Source organism: Rhizopus delemar, genomic scaffold, assembly GCF_000149305.1.
Source record: "Rhizopus delemar RA 99-880 supercont3.8 genomic scaffold, whole genome shotgun sequence".
In the NCBI taxonomy this organism is placed as follows: domain Eukaryota; kingdom Fungi; phylum Mucoromycota; class Mucoromycetes; order Mucorales; family Rhizopodaceae; genus Rhizopus; species Rhizopus delemar.
In genome coordinates this window covers 2139510-2161106 of record NW_027137834.1, presented here as the reverse complement: position 1 = coordinate 2161106, position 21597 = coordinate 2139510, and the positions used below count along the sequence as shown (strand labels likewise).

Sequence of the window (21597 nt, the reverse complement as noted above, 5' to 3'; positions counted from 1 at the left end):
TAATAACCTATCGGTCAACTTGATCGTTTGTGTTCTTCAAGCCTCTCACAAACCCATGTGGGCACTTCTTTAACGTGACTCTTTTTGCAAGGGTAACAACATGATCTCATTTCAAACCTTCATTTTCCCGCTTTATTTGACTACAGAAAAGACAGTTTCCTTTTTTGTCATAGCGAATAAATTGAATTTTTTTTTTTCAACCCCCCTCCCATTCCTTTTTTTTTTGTTCTTTTTTTTCCAATTTTATTCCAGTCATGTCAAGTCAACTCAGTGAAGCTCAAACGGTCGCTCTGAACACCGTGCTCGATCGTTTTCGCGTTTCAGGCGAGACTTTAAAAAAGATTTCTGAACAGTTTGTGAAAGAGATGGAAAAGGGTTTAGACCACGAAGGAGCTACAAGTGAGTATTGTAGACAAAACAAGAGACGCGCGGGCTAAGTTGAGATAATAGTTGCCATGATTCCATCCTATGTCTCCGGTCGTTGTACGGGTCAAGAAACAGGTCATTTTATGGCTCTTGATCTCGGTGGAACCAATTTACGTGTCTGTCATGTCAGCTTGCTCGGCAATGGTGAACACACGATTCGTCAGCAGAAATATGTCATTTCTGAAGAACTCAAGATGGGTCCCATGCGTCACCTCTGTGATTTTGTGGCTGATTGTGTCGACAGTTTCTTGACAGAACACGGTACGGGGGATGATCAATCTGTGATTCATCTCGGCTATACCTTTTCTTTCCCTGTCCTTCAGACTGGCATCAACCGCGGTGTGCTCAAGCAGTGGACCAAGGGATTTGCTTGTTCAGGTGCTGTAGGTAGAGATGCTGTCATTCATCTCCAAGACTCTTTCCGTCGCAAGAACATCAACGTGAACATTGCTGCCGTAAGTTCTCTTTTTAGTCCTTCTTCTTCTTTTAACATGAACTGTAGATTGTGAATGACACTGTGGGTACTCTGATGGCTCACGCTTACAAGCATCCTGAAACCACGATGGGTGTCATCTTGGGTACTGGTTTCAATGCTGCTTACTATCAACACATGTCGGATGTAAAGAAGTGGACGGGTGAGAAGGATCAAGAGATGGTGATCAATATGGAATGTGGTGCGTTTGACTGTGAACGAAGAGTGTTACCGTTGACTATTTATGATAACAAGATGGATCGTGAATCACTCAATGTGCATCAGCAACTTCACGAAAAGATGGTAGGTGGCATGTATCTGGGTGAAATCACGCGTAATGCGCTCTTGGACTTGGTTGATCAGCAACTCTTATTTGGAGGCAACTCATCCAAGGAACTCAACAAGAACTGGAGCTTTGAGACTGCCTACATGTCTACGATTGAAGTAGACAACACAGACGAATTGGTAGACACAGCACACATTTTGGAATCCGTCTTGAACATCAACAACACAACCTTGGCCGATCGTCAAATCGTAAAACAAGTCTGTAACGCGGTCGGTACACGTGCTGCACGTATTGCCTGCTGTCATATTGCTGGCGTGATTATGCAAACGGGTAAAGTAGGCGAAGAGTGTGTGATCGCGATCGATGGCTCCCTCTTTGAATTCTACCCCAACTTCCACAAGAATATGGGCAATGCTTTAGCAGAGGTCCTTGGTGAGCAGGCTCGTTCCAAGGTAAGATTTGAGCTTGCCAGAGATGGTTCCGGACTGGGTGCTGCTATCATTGCCATGATGGCTACAAAGAATGCTTTACACAAATAAATTGTAAATTAGACATCAGCCAATAGGAACCTTTGGCGTCTTCTTTTTCCCATTTTTTTCCATTCCACCTCTGTCCTCCTTTTGTCAAGAGACATCGGGAACACAATTTTCCGTTAGTTCCCACCTCTCCTTCTCTTTTTCCCGTATTGTCCTTTCCTATCCCTTTATTCGACCGTCGTCTGAACTGCTCTGGTACTCATTCGCGTTTCAGGATGAACCAGTGACCAGCTTTTATTCAACTGTTTGAAGTGACCACTTGCTTTTTTTTTTTCTAAACAAGGTAAAAGTGTTGATAAAACTAGCGTGGACGAAAAAGAGTTGTGAAATTTTATAGCCTGATTCATTTCAGTCCATACCTCAAGTACCTGAGTTAGGTCCAGACGTCAAAATACGAGACCGAATGGCTGATAAAACATCAAAAGACAATTCAGGAAAGCATCAGAATGGGTGGGACGGATGCTCACAATATCTTTTTACAAGTTCAAATCTATACAAGGCGTCCAGAAATGAAAAAAAAAAAAAAAAAAAAAAAAAAGATTTCATCCATGGCTCATGTACCTTATTCACACCTCAAGGGCATTGGCAGCCGTGGATGCCTGTCGAGACAGCATACGAGATGATTCTTGGCAAGTCTCTGGGATAAGTGAACAAGAGATTGTTATTTATAAACAAGTAAAAACAGCTCATGTAGCTTCAATGGCGGGTATTGGTTGAACAAGTAATTATTTTTTATTCTTTTCAAGATATGAAACGAGTTCAGGGTTCCTTGCCAGTTTTCCCCGCTCTGGTAAAGAATTCTATTACACATTGTTATCTCACTTTCAATTCAGCCTCATCCTTACTTACCTCGATATTTTTAAGCCAAGGATGAGCCTGTGAAAAATAAAAGATGAGATTTTGGTTTGAAATGTAAATCATTGATACTTGCAATGACTTGTTTGATGGTATATCTTTGAGACTTGTCAACAGTCATCATTTTACGAATTAAATCCTTTGCTATGAATAGATTGAGTAAATGGAAACATACAATTCAAGTATACCTTCATGACTGATCTTATTCCACACAGGATAATCAAAATTGAAATCACCTCGTTTTATTTGTTTAATCGTTTCCTTTTTATGTTCCTCTGCTTCACTCTTTTGTGAAAATGGAGTGAAAGCAACCAGGGCAGTAAAGAGCAAGACACCCAAGCTCCAGACATCCACTTCTTTTCCATATCCATTTGGACAATCAATGAGTTCAGGTGCAGCTGTCAATCACAGTAAATATCTATTGTTTTTATATAAAAGAATCAGTCCTTTACCATACATCACCGTCCCACAATTCGTTTCTAATGGTTTTCCGGGTCTCATAAAGGTCGATAGTCCAAAATCACATAATTTCACAATCAGCTTTTCTCTATCAAAGATGACTACATTTTCCAATTTGATATCTCTGTGAACAATATTCTGTTCATGAAGAAACTAGGATAGATCGTAAGTATCGAATGGTTTATTCATAGTCAACTTACAGCAGTAGCATGAGCTAATTGATCAAATATGATCTTGACTTCATATTCTTTGAATTGATAAGAAGCGACACTTTCAAACAAATCACCATTCTTTCCACTATACCAACAAGTTAAATAGAGAATGTAAAATAGGAAAAGGATATTTACTATTCCATCACGATATACATAATATCATCTTGTTCATATACTTTACTGATTTGTATAATACACGGCTAATATAAATCAGAGTTATTGAATAAAACAATCATCCTTGAGCTTACGTGAACCGGCATCGACATACAAACACTGATCTCCTTCAAAAATGCGTCACGTAACTTTTTTCTTCCATGACACAGACTGTGTCGAATCAATTTGATCGCTACACGTTTCTTTGTCTTTCTACACTCTGCCAACTCAACAACACCATAAGTGCCCTCTGCTATTCTTGATTTCAACACATAAAGGTCCTTTACTTCTCTTGCTGTGGTTGTCTTCGTCTTGGGTTTTACAAACTTAAACGTGGGATTTTTCGCTTCATTGAATAACTTGGGATCTAAAAAATGAATAATGTCGTTTGATTTCAATTCGACAGCACCATTTTGTATCCTTTTGAAATTAACCCAAGTGCCATTGGTGCTGTTTGATGCCTGTCAATGCTTTTTTCACAGAGTCTATAGCACAACTTACCTTCTGTCAAAGATGTAAGGAACAAACTTTTCAACATTATTCGTGGATCGATGTCTCTACTCTCTATATGTTTTAGTTGTTGAATAAAAAAAAATCGATATAACTTTATGCTTGTTTTACACAATAAATAATAGCATGAACATCACTTCCATCACTGTGTTCTAATCTAAAACAATAGATGAATTCAACAAATACAACGCGTCTCGACAGCCCATCTGTTTTACCTTATGTCACAATCCATCTTTTTACCAACAATATAACCAGCCGATTGATTATCCAACCTTTTATCCAATTCTCTATCCAATGTATATGTCTCTCCACCCACTCTCACCAAATATCCCCATGCGTCCAGGTTATTCTCCACTTTTAATTGTGCGCTTGATAAATCCTTTATTAACACCTTTGAGGTGGTCTGCTTCGTCGGCCTTGGTTTCACTTTGCCGTTACCAAATAAACTAGAAGACATGGAAGGTGAACTACGTAACCTTCTTAACGCATATCCACCATATCTTGCTTCAGACTTTTTACGGCCTAGTGAACTACCCCTTTTTGCTGTTGTCATTTGTAAATTACAGAAAGAAGAAAAAAAAAATGTCAAAAAATTTTCTTTGTGTTGGTCCCTCTTTGTCCCTCCTTTTTTTTACAAAGCAAGATTGTGTAACCCTTTTTTTTATACAAGCACATTGTTTCTTTAAACACAAATGAAAGCAATAGTTATTTGCAAGATGTATTGATTATTATTATTTAATAAATAAAAAGAGAAAATGAGAGTTCTCTTTAAATAAAAAAAAATCATCTTGAAACATACATGTCTTTCATGTTTATGTAAAGTCGTCTCACCGTGAATTGAAAACAAAAGAAAAAAATATTTTGGGTCAAATAATTCAATTGATCAGCTCTTTAAACAAAGAAGTGTTACTGTGATAATGAATTTTTTTTAATATAAAAAAGTAATAGGATGATAACTTGATCTATCAGTTGAAGGGACATTTTATCAGAAAACTAGGGTGTAAAAGTCACTCAATAAAATATTCAATTTTTTGCATTAAATATCTTTCATCACATGTACGATAATAATAATAATAAAAGAGCATTAGCATACTTTACACTGGTTTAAGAGTGATAAAAAACTTTTCTTTACTGGATATCTATTGCAGTCCTATGCAGCAGAGCAGTGAAACAGAACAAGGAAGCAAAACAATCCTCCTGTACAGGATAACCTTGTTAAAAATTAAATCATTTTACTCAGGATTTAATTTAACACATCACAATTTATTTTTCCAAGCCTTATGTCTTCAGATCTTGTAAGTGTTTTGAACATTTTTTTCTTGCTTCTATTTGAGAGGGAAAGATTAACAAAGAAATCCAGCTAAAAACAGAAGGACAAGCAAGTACCTCATTTCCACCTTCGACTCCGATAACTGTGTGATTCTTCATTGGCTGGTTTGCCTATCAATTGCTTCATAATAACTAGGATTTGGATACTACTCGTCAACACTCACTGGAGTTTGTCAAAGCGTTGCATGAGCTTCTTTCAGACCTGGATTCTCATATCACCGAGCAACGCACCTCCAACATGTTCCGTGGCATCTAGATTAACTTTAATAGGTCGGAGCTAATTATTTAATACCTTTTGTGAGGATGTCACTTTATGGTTCCTATTAACTCGGACCCTATTAAAGTTTCTACACTATATTTTTTAAAATTGAATTGACATAACGATGTTTACGCAGCTATAGCAGAACAATTCAGCAAATTTAGATAGTTCCGAAACGTAGCAAATTAGTATCTTCTTGCTTTGAAAGGCTTTAATCTTGAATATGATGAAGAAACCCACTATGTCAGGTCACTTTCTAGTCATAAAGCCATCAACCGAGATCGCATTGGTGATCATCTTCGTCTCACTGCAAATGGCTTCTTGTAATCATCAACCTACGACAAAAAACTTTTTGCTGTCGCTTCAGAATGCGCCGAAGCGTGTTTATCAGTATTATTAAAGTCACTTAACTTAAGGATTACCGCTTTCTTCAGTATAAGCACAAGACTATTAGCAAAGCTAGGTTTTTACCTTACCAGAAAATGGCAGCTGCCACCCACCAGATAGCTTATGAATACGGATATCACTCTGTGCACTTCAAAATCCATGATTACTCTGCCGACTGCGTAGATGAATATTTTCGTATGTCAGAAAATTCAACGATGTAGTTGAAGTTGTTTTGCAATGTTTATCATAATAAAATTCAGCTTTATTTAATCTAAAAACGCAATCATCCATCAGCTTACTGCATTCTTAATGTATAGAGAAGTCAACTGAATGCATTCTGAGCTGATATATGAGCGAGAAAGTTGAAGATCCATTATTAAGATGATTTACATATAGCATTACACCAAATATAGTAATGTAACGCAATGCAGCAAACTTTGACAACCTTTGACTTTTCTCTCTCTAACTTGTTCAAATCCAGAAAAATATAAACAAATACGTGTGCATAATAAATATCACTCAAAGTAAATTTCTTTGTTTTCCTTTTATTTTACTTAACATCAAGAACAAGAGATCCCTTGAAGCATATGCACTTCATTGTAATCCCTTTTATTTTATCTTTTTATTTTACTTTACTCAAAACAGTTTGATCTACTTAACAAAATCTTGTGGTCACTTATCACAAGCGAACTTATATTCAATCTATTACTATTTTGGAAACCAAGCACTATCCAAAACCTTGGTCTCCAGTCAAAAGCCCTTTACAACAAGCCTATTTTATACTATAAAAACATTACAAACTCCAATCTCACAATAGGTCTGATAATTCCTACTAACTTTAATAGGGCCGCTAATAGGGTACGTTGGGTGACAACTTTTTGATTTCAGGGTATTAAAGTTAATTTAATAGGGACTGTTGGGTTTGCTCTAATAGATACGAAGTGCTGAGTCGCAAAAATAATTTTTTGGAGAAGTGGAACAGCTCTTCAGAGTGGACACTTATCATAAAACTTTGGTCACATATCTTTGAAACTCTCTTTGAAGATACAATTATTGATCTGGTCTGGTAAGACATTTTTACAAACCTACTAGGTAACATCTTCGTCTACTGATTTTAGTTTTATTTTACTATTATCGAAATAGGGGAGATACGAAAAATGGCACATTCAAAGTAGATCTCCGCCTGTGCCTTGAATTCAATAAGAGAATGTACGATATTTCTAACATAGAGTTCAAGAAGAATGGGAACGAGCCAAGCCTGATTAAAAGAGACGGCGCTAAAGTCTTGAATGAAGGAAAAGCAATTTTGAACAAATTGGTTGAAGAATGTAATTTCGACTTTGAAGAAGCAAAAAAAAGAAGGTCATTGTTGCACAGATCTGTGGTATTGTATTTAGTTCTGAGCGATCAATAAATATATAATTAAAATGAAACTCTCTTAGGCTTAAAAGCGGTGTTCTCTGAGGTAAGGCTCACAGCACCAGGCTGTTATATGCCCTCACAATTTGGGCGAACACTTAAATACCCGTACAATGGTCAAAGAGCCAAAGGGTTCTCTAGCAACAGTTTAGAGCAACTGTTCTGCTACAAGGCATGTTTAACTTTATTCAATTATCAATTCATTCACTAATCATAATTTTTATAGAACGCGATCGTAAAGGAAGCAGACATGTTGAAGAATACATCAGTGAAAGACAGCTCGGAATTTGGTTCTCAGTCTACAATTGAAGACAAATATTTTCTGAAGCAATGCTACACAATCCCAGACAAGGCTGTAAAATGGTCCAAAGTTAATGACGGTTTTTATGAATCATAGTTTCACTATTGTTCCAAGTTATCTAAAGTTTCAGCTAAAAAATAAATTAGTGGTTCTCTATCGTTTGCCATAAGATATATGTGATTTTAACTAATTGAGGAAACTACGAAAGTAAAGGAAAAAAAAAAGACCAACGGGCTCGAAGTGCAATATAAAAGCATAACAATGAGAATCATACTTATTCAAATAGGCATTAAAGAAAATGAAAAAAAAAAGAGTTGAAATGTTTAGTTGAAACTTGAGTGCTGGTTATATTTTTTTCCACCGTTTAATAAAATATTCACACTCTCTTAAATAGTCTTTTGAGATCCAAGATAGTTCGGCCATTTTATCTTTGCAGTTTCAAAATTGTAAAAGCCAAATAATGCGACCATATGCTCAAACATATAAATGATGTATGACGCATATTGTTCAATGGATGATGTTTTGGCGAAAGTATATTCGTCTCTATTATTTAAAGGCCTGATCGTTTTTTGAGGCCTTGTTCTGATTTCTGCCGAGTTACGATTCCGTGCATGTTATAATATTCAGAAGACAGGTGGCGTATATCATTGCCTCCATAGTACGAGACAAAGGCATCAATCCTCCTAGGATCAATGGAACAAGGCCGAAAGTATTGCTCTACTTCTTCGGCAGTGAAATCATTAAGCTCTAGAGAGGCGTTATGCTCTGCTAATGACGGAAGCACCTTTCTACAGAATAATATTCTACACGTATAGCCATCAGTATAAAGATCATTTAAGAACATTTTTTGTTGTAAATTCTGTAGCATTTGAAGACTGTGTAAAAAGGAGTTTATAATTCAAGTCTAGTCCGCAAATATTATAGGCTTACCTTTCAATTTACCAAAGTCAAAACATTTGTAGAAGCATCGTAAGGTATAGCTGTATGATGTTTCATTGTGCTCTTGTTCAAGAGCTGCACCAGGAAATATGCTTTGTGGGTTTTGTCTGTCAATCTTTATAAATCGCCAGCGTAAACCCGAATTTGGAAACAAGCTAAATACTCAGGGGGGTATAAACTTCTTTTCGGTTTGCTTCTTTCTTTTTTGCTTCTTTGTCTTCGTATTTGATTTGTCATGCGGCTTCTGTTCTGGTTCTTGGGTTTGAGGATTTGGGTTGTTGGCAATCAGAGTTTCATATTTGGAAAGCATATGCCTTAAGGCCGGCATGATACTAAAAGGTGCTACGTTTAATGTTTCTTTTGTCACTGGAAACAACAGAAGACAGCTTCTTATATCGAAACTTAAATTGCCTATAAAACCCTGGATTTTGCGTTTGTCATCTTGTTTTGTAGAAGGAAGGATATCATCTGGAATTTCAATTGTTTTAAGCTGAAGAGAAAACACTTCATTTAATATATACTGGTAAGCAAGATACTTGATTGTGGATACTTTCCCAGCCTACATGTATAGATTACAAGGTTTGCATTACTTAACTTTTATTTTCGTGCTTACAGGGAAAGCAGTGCTGATCATATATATAAAGTAGTTTGCAGCGATATTTTGGAAGTTTTCAACATAGTAATTATTACACGATGTTGCAATTGTTTCACATGTTGTCGCTATTACTTGGCCGTAATTGCTTATACCATCTCTTGCCACTGTTAAGTTTACACCTTCCATATTGCTCAGCTCATTCCATGTATCAGCAAGTGAGGGCATTTCCGAGGATTGTTTTTGAAAGTCCTCAACGGACGATGTCTTGTAAACTGCTCTGCATACAGAGTACCAGAAGCTTTGTCGGAATATATCACTAGACAGGTCTTTTGAATACTTTTAAATGTAGTAATTGACGAAAATTTGGGCTATGAACACCACATAACGCAAAAAACCAGAAAGGACCTTGATCTTAAGTAACGACTTTTCAATTCCACCTTCATTTTCCTCGTTTAAAAAGGATTTCAAAGGGAGAGAGACAGTATATCTTTGATGATTGTTCCCAAGCTTTCTTTAAATCAATTCGTTTAAAGTAAAATTGTGGTTTGAACAACCTTTGCTCCTGGCTGATGCGTGGCCGCTATTGTTACACGAACCGCATACCTCAATTTGAATTCTAGAAGTAGAAGCGGCTATCCAGCTTTCTTTTTACTCCTTTTTAACAGTTTTAGTTATTTTGATAAGTTGCATTTAGGCTGTGTTACCTTTCTTTCGTTCATATTGTTTGTTTCTTCTTGCTGGCTTCATATTTCAAGTTTTTTGGTTTGTATATAAAGCATCAGCGCCTGGATAAATGGAAGTGCGCATGAAGGTAATATAAAACTAAAGGAAAAGACAACATTTTTTTTGTAGTAAATAAAATTTAATTTATTTCATTATAGTTATTAATAAGTCATCACATCGCAGAGGGGTGAGACTGAGAGGGTATTTTTCACAAAATAAGCTCAGTCCAGGGACACAGGACCTGCCCAAATATAGTATTTACAAAAAAAACATGTAGTGGAGGACCAGTCGGTAGACCTCCTGTTCTAACAGATGAGCACAAGGATTACATGGTTCAGTGGGCGGACGAAAACACCGATTCTGTTGTACTACAAGATGTGCTCAATGTCTTGACTGGAAAGTTTGAATATCTTCAAATCACTAAAAGTGGCTTCTATAAGTTTGTTAGGCAAAAATATAGGATAACCTTCAAGCAAGTGCATCTGCAACTTGTTGAGAGAAATAGACCTGAAAAAATTGAACAGCGCTACGAATGGGTTAAGAGATGGAGACTGACTTGGCTTTCACAAGCAATTGTGTGTTCATAGACGAAGCAGCCTTCCATATAAATCTCAAGAGGAACTTTTTTGATCCAAAGAAGGAAGTCGCGCAGTTGTAAAGGTGCCCAGAACAAGAGCAAAGATTACTATCATTCTAGGTGCTATCTCTCCTTTGGGCGTTGTGAATATAAGTGTAAGACATCCCCGAGCATTCGCTTCGTCAAAAAAAGAGAAAAGCAGCTGGAGAAACAAAAGCGAACGAGAACAGTAATGGTGGTACAGTTACTGGCCATTACTTCAACTTTATAAGCAGTGTTTTAGATATAATGGATCATCATGAACAATTTCGCGGACATTATTTGGTAATGGATAACACACCCAATCATAAGCATGAAGACATTCAAAAACACATCGAAAGCCGTGGCTATGGGTGTGTGTATCTACTTCCTTACTTTCCTGAACGCAATCCAATTGAGCAGTTTTGGTCTGTTTGCAAAAGCAAACTCAAAAGAGAATAGCTGTTGGATGAGGAAACACTAACGACAAGAATTGCATATGCTTGCAGCCGAGTCTTGTATGGTGACCTACAAGGATTTTGTAGATATTCTGCATCCAAATTTGACGACTGTCTCAACCGTAAGCCTATTTAATAAACTTGCGCGTTTCGCGTACACAGTAATGTGTGGATTTTTTTTTATAAAATGCGCAAATAATTTTTCAACATAGAGTATATTGAAGTCTCGTAATGTTCTCTTAAATGCATCTAGTGATGTTTTGGAATCTGTCGTTTCGACAGTTTACAATGATCTCCAATAAAAATGAAAATCGTCCAATAAATCTTTTTGTTTTCGAATTTTTGTACAACGGTTAAAAATCCTGTATCCTAAACAAGGAACAATTCAGCCTATAAGCATCTTCAAACCAAGTTGATTTGCACCACAGACAAGACAAAGAACGGGATATTCCTGTTTGAGTGAAACATAAACCACATAATGTTCTCGATGGAATATGTTTATTAGGGGATATACAATAAGAAGGTGATTTATTAAAGAAATACGAGTAATTTTATCAAAAAGTTTATGTACAATGTCTAAGCTTGGCTTATTTTAGGATTTTATGCACTGCAGAATTGCTTTGAAAGTTTATGAGCACAAGACTTAAAGAATCCTTTTACTATAGTAACTTTATACGTTAACAAGCCAATGTCTTATAGGTTTAACTGTGTACATACCAGCTTCAGAACTACTTGGTCTTCTATTGAATTGTGGTCTTTTTTGATGTACCAAAGGAGGATCAGAAGAAAAGGTGACGAGACATGGTGTTGGTTTTTTATGAATAGGCTCTGTTTCATACCAAGAGTTTAATACAGGCAAGTTATCATAAATTGAACAATCATTTTGGTTTGAAATCATTTTTGAATGAAATAAAGAAAAAAGAAAAGGGTAAAGAAAGAAAACCGGCGGTTTTTTTATAATTCTGATTTTTCTTTATCGATTTGAGAGTAAATCCAAATCAAGTAAAAAGAAAATTCTAGTCTTTATTGGGTGGCATGATTCTACTTGTTACACAGTTCATATCCTTTTGTATGTCTGCATGTAAGGCCTTTCCTATGAAGAATTATAGGTGTGAGTGATGAAAGGGTAAAGAGAAATAAAGGGGGATTTAGACCAAATAAGATAATAAATTCTTCAGGTACCTTTTTTTTTTTAAAAAAAAACTTCATTCTCTTCTCTCTTTTATTTTCCTTATCTTTATAACAAAAGGAAATGAATAGTAAGAGGAAATATTTACATAAAAGAATACACATCTTTAATTCTCTTTCTTTTTAGCTATTAGGGAAGGGTCCACAATTAACGAGGTAAGAAAAAGATAGAATGATCAAAAGGCGCAAATTAATAGAAAGTCAAAAGAAACAAGGAACAAAAACGACAGAAACAGCCACAATAACAACAACAACAACAACAGAGATCTTGCATCCAAAGCTACACGGTTATGTTGGATTTTCTAATTTACCAAATCAAGTTCATCGTAAATCAGTGAAATCAGGCTTTCAATTCACCTGCATGGTTGCTGGTATGTGTTTTAAGATCAGCTTATTAGAGTGACTTTAACCTTTTCATAGGCGAGTCTGGCTTGGGAAAATCGACATTGATCAATACTTTATTTAACACCCGATTGCATCCTGGAAAGAATTATACGCTCGAATTAGAAAAGGAGCCAAAGACAGTCCAAATTCGTTCGATCTCTGCTAATATTGAAGAAAATGGTGTGAAATTGAAGTTGACTGTAGTAGATACGCCTGGTTTTGGTGATTTTATCAATAACAATCAAAGGTACAGGAAAGTATGAAAAAGAAAACAGACTGCTAACATCAGTGCAAGTTGGAAACCTATTTTAGATGAAATCGAAGGAAGATTTGATATGCATTTGGAACAAGAAGCACGCGTTCATCGCAGTCGTATTATGGATAATCGAATCCATGCTTGCATCTATTTTATTGCTCCCACAGGTCATTCGTAAGTACCGTTGTTGAAAGTAGTTCTGGATTTTAATCTCACATAGCTTAAAACCCCTTGATATTGAATTCATGCGTCGTCTTCATACACGAGTGAATCTAATTCCTGTGATTGCCAAGTCCGATACAATGACAGACGAAGAAATCATGGACTTTAAGCATCGTATATTGAATGATATTGAATACCATCAGATTCAAATCTATCAAGCACCCATTTATGAATATGATGATGTAGAGACTGTGGCTGAAAACAGAGAAATTATGTCCAAAATTCCTTTTGCTGTCGTTGGTTCCATTAAAGAATTTAGTCTCAAAGGGGGTCACAGAGTTCGTGGAAGAATGTATCCTTGGGGTGTTATCGAAGTTGATAATGAAGATCATTGTGATTTTGTAAAGCTTAGACAGATGTTAATTCGGTAAAAAGACATGTTACCTGTTTTATTTGATAGGAGGACTCATGTGTATTCTGCAGTACGCATATGGAAGAACTCAAGGAACAAACGAATGATGTGATTTATGAGAATTATCGTACAGAGAAATTATCTGCTATGGGCATTCAACAAGATGCTTCTGTATTTAAAGAAGTCGAGTAAGTAAAATGAACGACAAGTGACCACAGACTGATTGTGAAAGTAGTCCTGTTGAAAGAATGGAACAAAAACGTATAAGTCATGAACAAAAATTATCTAAATTAGAAAGTGAAATGAATGCTATTTTACATGCAAAGGCACAAGATAAAGAAAAGAAATTGAAGCAATCCGAACAAGAGGTAAGATGATTATGAAATGGATATAACAGCTTTTATTCATATTTTACAAAAGTTATACAATCGTCACAAGGAAATGAAGGCAGCACTTGATAAACAGTTGGCAGAGCTTGAAGAAAAGAAGCGTCGATTGGAGATAGAAAGAACAAAGAAAAAGGGCTTCACATTCAATAAATAATAAATTAAAGTGACTTGATTGACTTGTCCAGTTTTTTTAAACATCGATCTAAACGTCTCACTTGTGCCATCAAATCGTCATATTCTCTGCAGATTTCTTCATTGATTTCTTCCCATTCTGGATCTGGATAGATTGAAAATGCGTTCTTTAGTGACAGGAATATGATTTCTATTGATTCTCGGCCGATACGAAGATCGTCTAATGTGTCTTGAAGTGTTTGTAATTTTTTAGTTTTATCTACAGTGCGAGTCATGATGAAAGAAGAGATGGTTGAATATGTGTTCCTTTTATAGTTGACAGTTTAGAACCTACCTTAATCAGATCATGTCTCCATTAAGTAAAAGTTGTTACACACATTCGTTCATATACATTTGGAAAAGCGCCGGTTATTTCCATCACACTTCCGATTTCTTTTCTTTTTTTTTTAAGAAATGCTAATTTCGGAAGAATACCGCCAAGAACTTTTAAAATATTTTCCAGAAACATTCAAGAAAGGTTTGAATTCGTTCTTGTCATTCTTTTTGGTAACAAGAAGGCTTTAGACCTTTATTACGAGCTTACTAAACAAGTTACACAATGCTTTGTTGAAGGAAAGGACCCCTTTCCAGAATTGATGACAAATGAAAATGTGGAAACAATTAATAATTCACTTAAATGGAAATTGTCATTGTCCGTTTTGAAAAGAATTGACACGGTTACAACTCATTGGTCCTCTTCTTTAAATAAAAATAGGACATTGTTACTCTTAGAACATCCAATCATCAGTGAGCAAGTGATGCCAGACAAATGGCTCTGGAAAGAAAAATTCAACTCTTTCCCAACAAGACAAGTACCTGATTGTCCTGAGATCCAATCTCCTTTGTTCGGTCATGGCAAGGTACAATTAAAGTCAGATGCAGTCCTTCATCGTCTTGCTCGTTTTACAGACTGCATAAATTCAGGCAAGTTTTTTTTTTTTTTTTTGCTGTTTGCGGAACAATTAAAAATAATTTCAACATCAGACAAACAAAGAAAAAGAGTAAACATCGGTCGACCCCAGATGGAAAACGATAAAAGTCTCGTCAGGATTCCAACTCAACAAAACTCAAACCTTAAAGCACCTTTCTTGCCTGAAGCTCACATCAACAGCTTTAAATCCACCTTTAATCAAGGCAGACTTGTTTCCAAATTAAAGGAGACATGCGAACTTGATTACTTGAGATTCAAATTTTAATCATCATTTATTTGAAGGTTTTGTAATAAACTTGCAAACGTTTGATGATTCATTACATTCTCTATAGAAAAGGGGATGTTAAATAAATATAAATCGTTCATTTCCTAGTACCTTCACAGTCCCATATTATCTTTGACCACAACTCATTCATCAAAAGCAAATTTCTGTTACCAAGAATAATCAAATGCCTTTTGGCTCGTGTCAGAGCTACATTAATACGAGGCTCATTATGCATAAAGGCGCTTTCGGATGTGCGTACAGTAGACAGAATAATCACGTTCTTTTCTCCTCCTTGAAAGGCATCCACGGTGGAGATTTGAACGCTTTTGGTAAGGGAATTGTTACCCATTGCATCCAAACGGTCCGACAATCTGTCTGCTTGTTCTTTATCTGAATAGAATTGTTAGTGCCTTTGTGATAGGGTAGTACAACATTCACTTACATAAACTAATCACTCCCAGATCGTTTGGAGGGACTCGCAAATCGACCATCGATTGGATAATACGGGCAGATACGTCAACTTCAGTGTCATTCCAAAAAGAATTTGTTCTTAATGATTTTTGTTCCTATTTGAGCAAGTTGAACAGCGTTATTCATATGAAATGCATGTATATTTTTATTTTTTTACCGTGCCACCAACATCAACAAAAATGACTGTAGGCAACCCTTCTATCAATGGTTTACGGTCTTCTGCTGTGATACCATTAAGTAACCTGCGATCATAAAATAGCTTGTTACTTATGGCAGATATTTTAGGATGACACTATATATAGTTTTTAATAAAATTGTTATGTGTTTTGATTGCAATTGGTCTTACTCTATATTGGGTTCTCAACATAATCGAATCATGTCCCATCTATTGATTCATATTTAGCATTCAAGGAAGAAAAAAGAAGTGTTATTTCTTGTTACCTCAATAAATCGATCAAACAATGTCTTGTCAAGGCCTTTACCTACTTTATTATCTTCTGCTGGTGAAACAAGTGTAGGTGGTAACTGCAAAGGATCACCAATCATCACTAATCGATTACATGAAAACCTAGCCAAGGGTACCATCGTCAGTGGCTCCATTAGCTGCGAAGATTCATCCACCAAAACCAAGGGAAACTTGATATCATTAAATATTTCAAAGGTGGACGACATGAATGTGGTGCCTACGACGTTGGCTGTATGAATTTGAGTTGCACTTTCTGATTTACGAAACCGTTGAATGGCAGTTGCGATATGATCCAAATCTTCTTCCGAGTTTTGTCCATCATCCAGCATTTGTTCCAATTCTTTTAATTCTATATAAAGCAAAAAAAATAAAATAAAATAAACACTTTATATTCATTTGTAAAATTTTAGAGTACCTTCGTTACTAGATACTCTTGCCTTTGCTGTAAAGGGTAACAAATTCTTTGCAATCTTTTTCATACTTCCGATTCTTATAAAGTGATCATATCCAAGTTTTAAAAGAGTTTGCAAGATGCGGTCTACAGCTACATTCTATAAATAGAACAATCTGAGATTCAAGTTCTATTTTCGCATAAAGCATGTACAACTTACTGTCATTGAGGAAACCAAGATTTTGAATTGAATTTGATCTTCTGACGCCCGATGTGTATTCACTGCTTCCAGTAATTCTTGAATAAATATAATGATCACTGCTGCGAGAAAGCTGTCTAAAATTAATAACAAAATTGTAAATATCGATTTCATGTACCTTTTTCCTGATCCATAAACACCATGCACTAATACCACAGGATGCTCTGTATCCTCATTCCATCCAGGCGCAGTAATAACGGATGAAGCAACTCGTCGTAAAACACTGTTTAATAAAGTAAGTAATACGGTTTTCTTCTATTCAATCATTCTCTTTACTTTTCTTGGTCATTATTTAGCTTATAACGATCAATAGTCTCATAAAGCCTAGCTTCAATATCAACACAATCATCTCTTCTTAATTGAATGCTTGCCAAGGTGGGCATCGGTGCAGGTGGTAACAAGTCCTTCTTCTTTCTTTGGCTTTCACCCAGAATATAACGTAACAAAGGTAATTCTTCCAACTTATCCTCCAAGGTATCCAACATCATGAATTCTGAACTGGCTGATATAGTTCGTAATGCATAAATAGAGCGAGTCTCGCTCACGACCTTGGCTGATACACGAGCGTCTCTTGGTGATATGCAATCAATCTAATATCTCAACTTAAACTTGTGTGTACTTTATGATTTTTTTTGTATTACCTCCAATGTGCCATCTGAGAAAGGACCAAAATAAACACTTCTTGCAAGAAATGTTTGACTTGGTTCAAAACTAGGTAATTTCGAAATCACCCAGATATCATCCTTGTTGTATTTAGAGTAATGCTCCTTGTTTCGAATGACAAGGCGATATCGTGAAGTATCTTGGTATCGACCATCTCCTTTGATTTCACAATCAACATACATGCCTAATCCTTTGGCTCGAATCGTTCTTTCTAATTCATTCCCTTGCTTTCCAGCAGCATATTTTTCATAAATTGAATAAAAATAAATACTGTAATTTAATAATAAAATCTATTGAAAGTTAGAATATACTACATGCGTCTTGAATTCTATTTATACTTACATCCAAATGTTCATAAATAATTTTTTTAAATGTGTCTCTGTAAACATTCACATTGGCCTAGTAGAAAGATATCAGTTTAAATGTTGTATATGTCTTTTTGGACGCTTTACAAATTTTGTAGGTACAACTTTAGTTCTTTTCGGATACTTTCTTGTCTTCAAAACATTCAATGCCTTTCTTGAGCTTGGGAATTGTAATGTTGCTGCTGTATATCTGATGATAAAATTAGTTCAGGCTTTTGTTGGTTGGTTGTCACTTACACTCCTTCTACAAAGGGGCTCTTGAATGGTTTGGCAGTAACATCAGAAGATGAAGGTTCAGCTGTATCTTGTGGCGCTGTTTCAACGGTAATATTAGATGCTGTAATAAATGAATTAGGAAGTTTAGGGCTATGAAAAGATAATGTGTTAGATTCAATTCACCAAAAAAAAAAAAAAATACATTGATAAATTGCTTTTTTTGGTGTCGTTGTTATTTACAGTGGGCAGTGAAGGTCTAGATAGCCCATAACGTGCTCTTTTTGGTTGAGGTGGTATTATGTGATTTACAATATTCAATGTTGTTGGCGTTTCAATGTTATCTTGAACGGTTGGTAATAATGATGGTGCTTTTGACTGTATAGTAGGGGTTGAGGGTGTATCGTCGAGAACCATGGGCTCACTTGTATCCGCAGTATCCTCAAGTTCTTCAGGGTCAATTCTGATAAGTCTTTGTTTTCTTTTGAGTGGAGAGACAAACTTGTTCATACAAATGCCATTTGGTGTAGATAAAGGTTGTGTTCGAGGTGCGTTGACAATAGGAATATTGATAGGATTGCTTGGTGTGATAGAACGTGTTATTTCCCTCGGCACTGCCGATAATGTCGATGCTGCTGGCATAATTGATGCTGCGGGAATATTATTGGGCACAATAGAATGAGGTGCTCTTGTAGCAGCACTTGGTTTGTCTATAATAGGTGCTGCGCCAGTATGTGCCTGGATGAAATCATCATCACATGCTTCAATAGTAACAATATGTCCATCAAATTCAATTTCATCACCAACAGAAGGTACATTTCCTTTATAAAACTTTCGATCAATGTTGTATCCCTTTTCGTCTGTTAATACAAGCTACATAGATGTTATTAGCTGAATTTTATTTTTGATGTTTTTGTGTATTACTTTTTTGTTATTTTCATAATATTTCATTGTACCGTCTTGCCATGTTTTAAACTTTTTTGTCTTTTGTGCCGTAAATAGTACTGTAAAATGAACAACTACATTGTCCGTCATTATTATTATCAAAGAACAAAAAGTTTTTTTTTTCTTGTTTGCTGTGCTTTTTTTTTTTTTTTAATCAGCATAAAGTTGTGACTTGGTTTTTACTTTAGGATCGAGGGGAGAGTGAGAGAAAATGCTCTCTTTTACTTTTTTTTTTTTTTTTTTATAAAAAAAAACCGAGCCAATCTTCAACATGTCCTCACCTGCATTACCAAGAGCCAAAACAAGAGCATTACCCGCTTGGAAATTAAAAGGTTGTGATTTATTTGACAGCAAACATGAAACTAACTCTTTTTCCAGAATCTATTGATAGACAACAAATCTACTTAGTAACGTTGAACCAAATATGCTCATGTCTTTTTTATTTATTGAAACAAACAATAGGATGCCCCTTATCAAAGAGATATTGTATGGGACACACAAAAAATGAGTGGATTGATTGATTCAATTTTAAACAATTATTATATACCTCCCCTTGTATTCGCTATTAGGGAACTAACTTTTAAAAATACGCGTGTTTGCATTGACGGAAAACAACGTTTGACATCTATTTATAGGTAAGCAAAAAAAAAAGGAAAGTTATTGTACATAACCATATTGACATTTATCCTAGATTTATGAATAACGAAATCCCATATATTGATAAATCCTCAGGAGAAACGATTGAATATTATTTTTGTCAAAATACAGAAGAAAACGCGAATACACAAGCCATGCATCGAAGTAAATACATCAAATGTTTTCAGTGTCTGTTCTATATAAACAATTATATGTTTTTATATTGAAGCTTGCCATCAACAAGAAAGATAACGGTCATTGTTATGTTAGGCGGACACTGATTGCTTTATTTATGTGAAACTAAAACATTTTGTTAGCAAACTTTGGAGGTGTGAGGAAATACTTGAGTATAGAAGCAGCTGAACGCTTTAATAATTATGAGTTTGTCTGTGGTAGGGAAACAAGATAAAATCTATACCTTTTCTTTTACCTTTTTTTTTTATAGTTGAATATGCGGACGTATCCGAAGATGATGAAGTAAGATAATTATTGATACCCAGAATCAAAATTTATAACTTTTTGGCTTAGTTTGAAATCTTTAACAGAGTACAACTAGGTGTATCCATCACAGCAGCAGAAAAGCTTCGTGCGAACAATTCAGAAAGCGCGAAAAAAGTAAATGAGTTAGTGAACGAGTTCTCACAATTGGAAGTTTTGTTGCACAACAAGGGCACAGCTGCTGTTTTCCAAGCTATTACTCAGATTCTTCTTGTTATCAAGTATGGAAAAGATGAATTTAGAGTGCACACACCCTCCCAGAACCACTTTATCGCCAGCAACGAACCTATTTCCCAAGAATGGTTTGGTAAGGCGCGATTTGTTCTCGAACGTTTGACAGCGATGAGTAGAGATACAGAATGCATGAATGTTTTCACTAGACATCCAATCAAGAACACCAAGCATTTATGGAAGCGTATCGAGTTATTGTCCTTTAGCAGCTATCTCGCTCTTACAGACCGGCATCGATCTTTGCATGACTTGGCTGAGGATTGCAAAGAGATGAGAAAGTTTATGAATGAGAGATACAGTGGGAAAATGTATGTTGGCATAGAGTATTACAAAAAGGCCATGGAGTGGGCAGAAGAAAAACTGAAAACAGTGGAATTTGAAGCATCAGGAGAAGAGTTTGAGGCAGAGCTAAATGAACTCTCGGATGAAGAGGTGGATGAGTTGAAATATGACTCTGATGAACAATTACCCCTACTACCAGTGAAGCGATCAAGACGCAATATGGTTGCCACTGCGAAAAGAGGTGCAAAAGTTGAAAGGGGTGGAAGAGGAGCAAGAGTGCGTAGATAGTATGATTATTGTTTATTTATTGTGTATTAAAAAAAAACAAAATGAATGTTTTATATGCTTATGAATTTATTTGCAATTGCTTTTTTATAATGAACTTAAGAGTGGGTTTTATTAAAAGTGGATATAGAAAAAGATGGGTTTATTTATTTTTGTGCCGAATATGACTAATGGACACTAAAGACAAAGACAAAGATGATGATAGCTGAATGTGCGAAAGAGACAGGGGAGAGACATCAGCATACGGTAAACAGCCCTGAAGTGAGGCAATTCAGTTTTGTCAAAGCAGTAAAAACCCTGATTCATTAAAAATCAATCTGTATAGAGAGATGAAAGAGAAAGGCGGCTGATGATCAGGCTTGCGAAAAATAAACTGAAAAAAATCTACAAAAATACAAACCATTTGTACTTGAATTAAAAGCTATCCTGGACATTAAAATTTAACTCCTTTTGTTTCTTATCTTTTTCAAATGAAATACACTTGATAAATGATCCTTTCAAAATCTGTATATTGAATTTGGCGACCAATGTTAATTTGTAGAGCCCTAAGCAGAAGAACGGAGACAAACGTGAGTCTTTAAAAAGAAGGACTGGTACAAATGAAAACAATTACACATTCTCTTGCATAAAGAAATTCCAAGTATTTTTATCGGCCACGAAAATAAAAGTCAAGGTGATTGAGAAGCTGAATGAAGAAGGGCTAGTGGTTGGTGTTCATTGATTAAGATGACATTTCGAACAAGATATACTTTCATAACCTCCGTGTATGGAATCCCAAAAGTGTTTTATTTTCACAAAATAACTATGGATCCTTTGTACA

At 35.7% G+C, this 21597-nt stretch overlaps 9 protein-coding genes across 9 annotated transcripts; 5 read left to right on the top strand and 4 right to left on the bottom strand.

Moving 5' to 3' along the window:
• Window positions 1–455: 455 nt before the first annotated feature.
• On the top strand, window positions 456–1723 carry RO3G_11014 (uncharacterized protein; the record flags this gene model as incomplete). Its single annotated transcript, XM_067665598.1, has 2 exons — window positions 456–881; window positions 929–1723. 2 exons carry the CDS (start codon window positions 456–458, stop codon window positions 1721–1723), a joined length of 1221 nt encoding a protein of 406 aa, XP_067521699.1.
• Window positions 1724–2579: 856 nt separating this feature from the next.
• RO3G_11013 (uncharacterized protein) lies at window positions 2580–4366 on the bottom strand (the record flags this gene model as incomplete). The annotated part of the gene is made up of 8 exons (XM_067665597.1): window positions 2580–2719; window positions 2764–2973; window positions 3028–3187; window positions 3235–3331; window positions 3382–3446; window positions 3495–3766; window positions 3901–3926; window positions 4125–4366. 8 exons carry the CDS (start codon window positions 4364–4366, stop codon window positions 2580–2582), a joined length of 1212 nt encoding a protein of 403 aa, XP_067521698.1.
• A 2725-nt stretch (window positions 4367–7091) lies between these two features.
• RO3G_11012 (uncharacterized protein) lies at window positions 7092–7700 on the top strand (the record flags this gene model as incomplete). Its single annotated transcript, XM_067665596.1, has 3 exons — window positions 7092–7212; window positions 7327–7349; window positions 7530–7700. 3 exons carry the CDS (start codon window positions 7092–7094, stop codon window positions 7698–7700), a joined length of 315 nt encoding a protein of 104 aa, XP_067521697.1.
• Window positions 7701–8706: 1006 nt separating this feature from the next.
• On the bottom strand, window positions 8707–9324 carry RO3G_11011 (uncharacterized protein; the record flags this gene model as incomplete). The annotated part of the gene is made up of 2 exons (XM_067665595.1): window positions 8707–9102; window positions 9157–9324. The coding sequence occupies 2 exons, from the start codon at window positions 9322–9324 to the stop codon at window positions 8707–8709; spliced, it is 564 nt and encodes a 187-aa protein (XP_067521696.1).
• A 1631-nt stretch (window positions 9325–10955) lies between these two features.
• On the top strand, window positions 10956–11216 carry RO3G_11010 (uncharacterized protein; the record flags this gene model as incomplete). Its single annotated transcript, XM_067665594.1, has 2 exons — window positions 10956–11036; window positions 11127–11216. The coding sequence occupies 2 exons, from the start codon at window positions 10956–10958 to the stop codon at window positions 11214–11216; spliced, it is 171 nt and encodes a 56-aa protein (XP_067521695.1).
• A 298-nt stretch (window positions 11217–11514) lies between these two features.
• Window positions 11515–11812, bottom strand: RO3G_11009 (uncharacterized protein; the record flags this gene model as incomplete). The annotated part of the gene is made up of 2 exons (XM_067665593.1): window positions 11515–11573; window positions 11632–11812. 2 exons carry the CDS (start codon window positions 11810–11812, stop codon window positions 11515–11517), a joined length of 240 nt encoding a protein of 79 aa, XP_067521694.1.
• A 462-nt stretch (window positions 11813–12274) lies between these two features.
• RO3G_11008 (uncharacterized protein) lies at window positions 12275–13859 on the top strand (the record flags this gene model as incomplete). Its single annotated transcript, XM_067665592.1, has 7 exons — window positions 12275–12473; window positions 12523–12733; window positions 12782–12916; window positions 12963–13331; window positions 13388–13504; window positions 13552–13684; window positions 13737–13859. The coding sequence occupies 7 exons, from the start codon at window positions 12275–12277 to the stop codon at window positions 13857–13859; spliced, it is 1287 nt and encodes a 428-aa protein (XP_067521693.1).
• Window positions 13860–15169: 1310 nt separating this feature from the next.
• Window positions 15170–18935, bottom strand: RO3G_11007 (uncharacterized protein; the record flags this gene model as incomplete). The annotated part of the gene is made up of 14 exons (XM_067665591.1): window positions 15170–15462; window positions 15515–15638; window positions 15701–15835; window positions 15985–16358; window positions 16425–16553; window positions 16621–16736; window positions 16778–16882; window positions 16936–17249; window positions 17301–17612; window positions 17665–17721; window positions 17775–17877; window positions 17936–18024; window positions 18144–18773; window positions 18906–18935. The coding sequence occupies 14 exons, from the start codon at window positions 18933–18935 to the stop codon at window positions 15170–15172; spliced, it is 2811 nt and encodes a 936-aa protein (XP_067521692.1).
• A 414-nt stretch (window positions 18936–19349) lies between these two features.
• Window positions 19350–20780, top strand: RO3G_11006 (uncharacterized protein; the record flags this gene model as incomplete). Its single annotated transcript, XM_067665590.1, has 5 exons — window positions 19350–19480; window positions 19537–19646; window positions 19799–19873; window positions 19927–19958; window positions 20010–20780. The coding sequence occupies 5 exons, from the start codon at window positions 19350–19352 to the stop codon at window positions 20778–20780; spliced, it is 1119 nt and encodes a 372-aa protein (XP_067521691.1).
• Window positions 20781–21597: the final 817 nt, after the last annotated feature.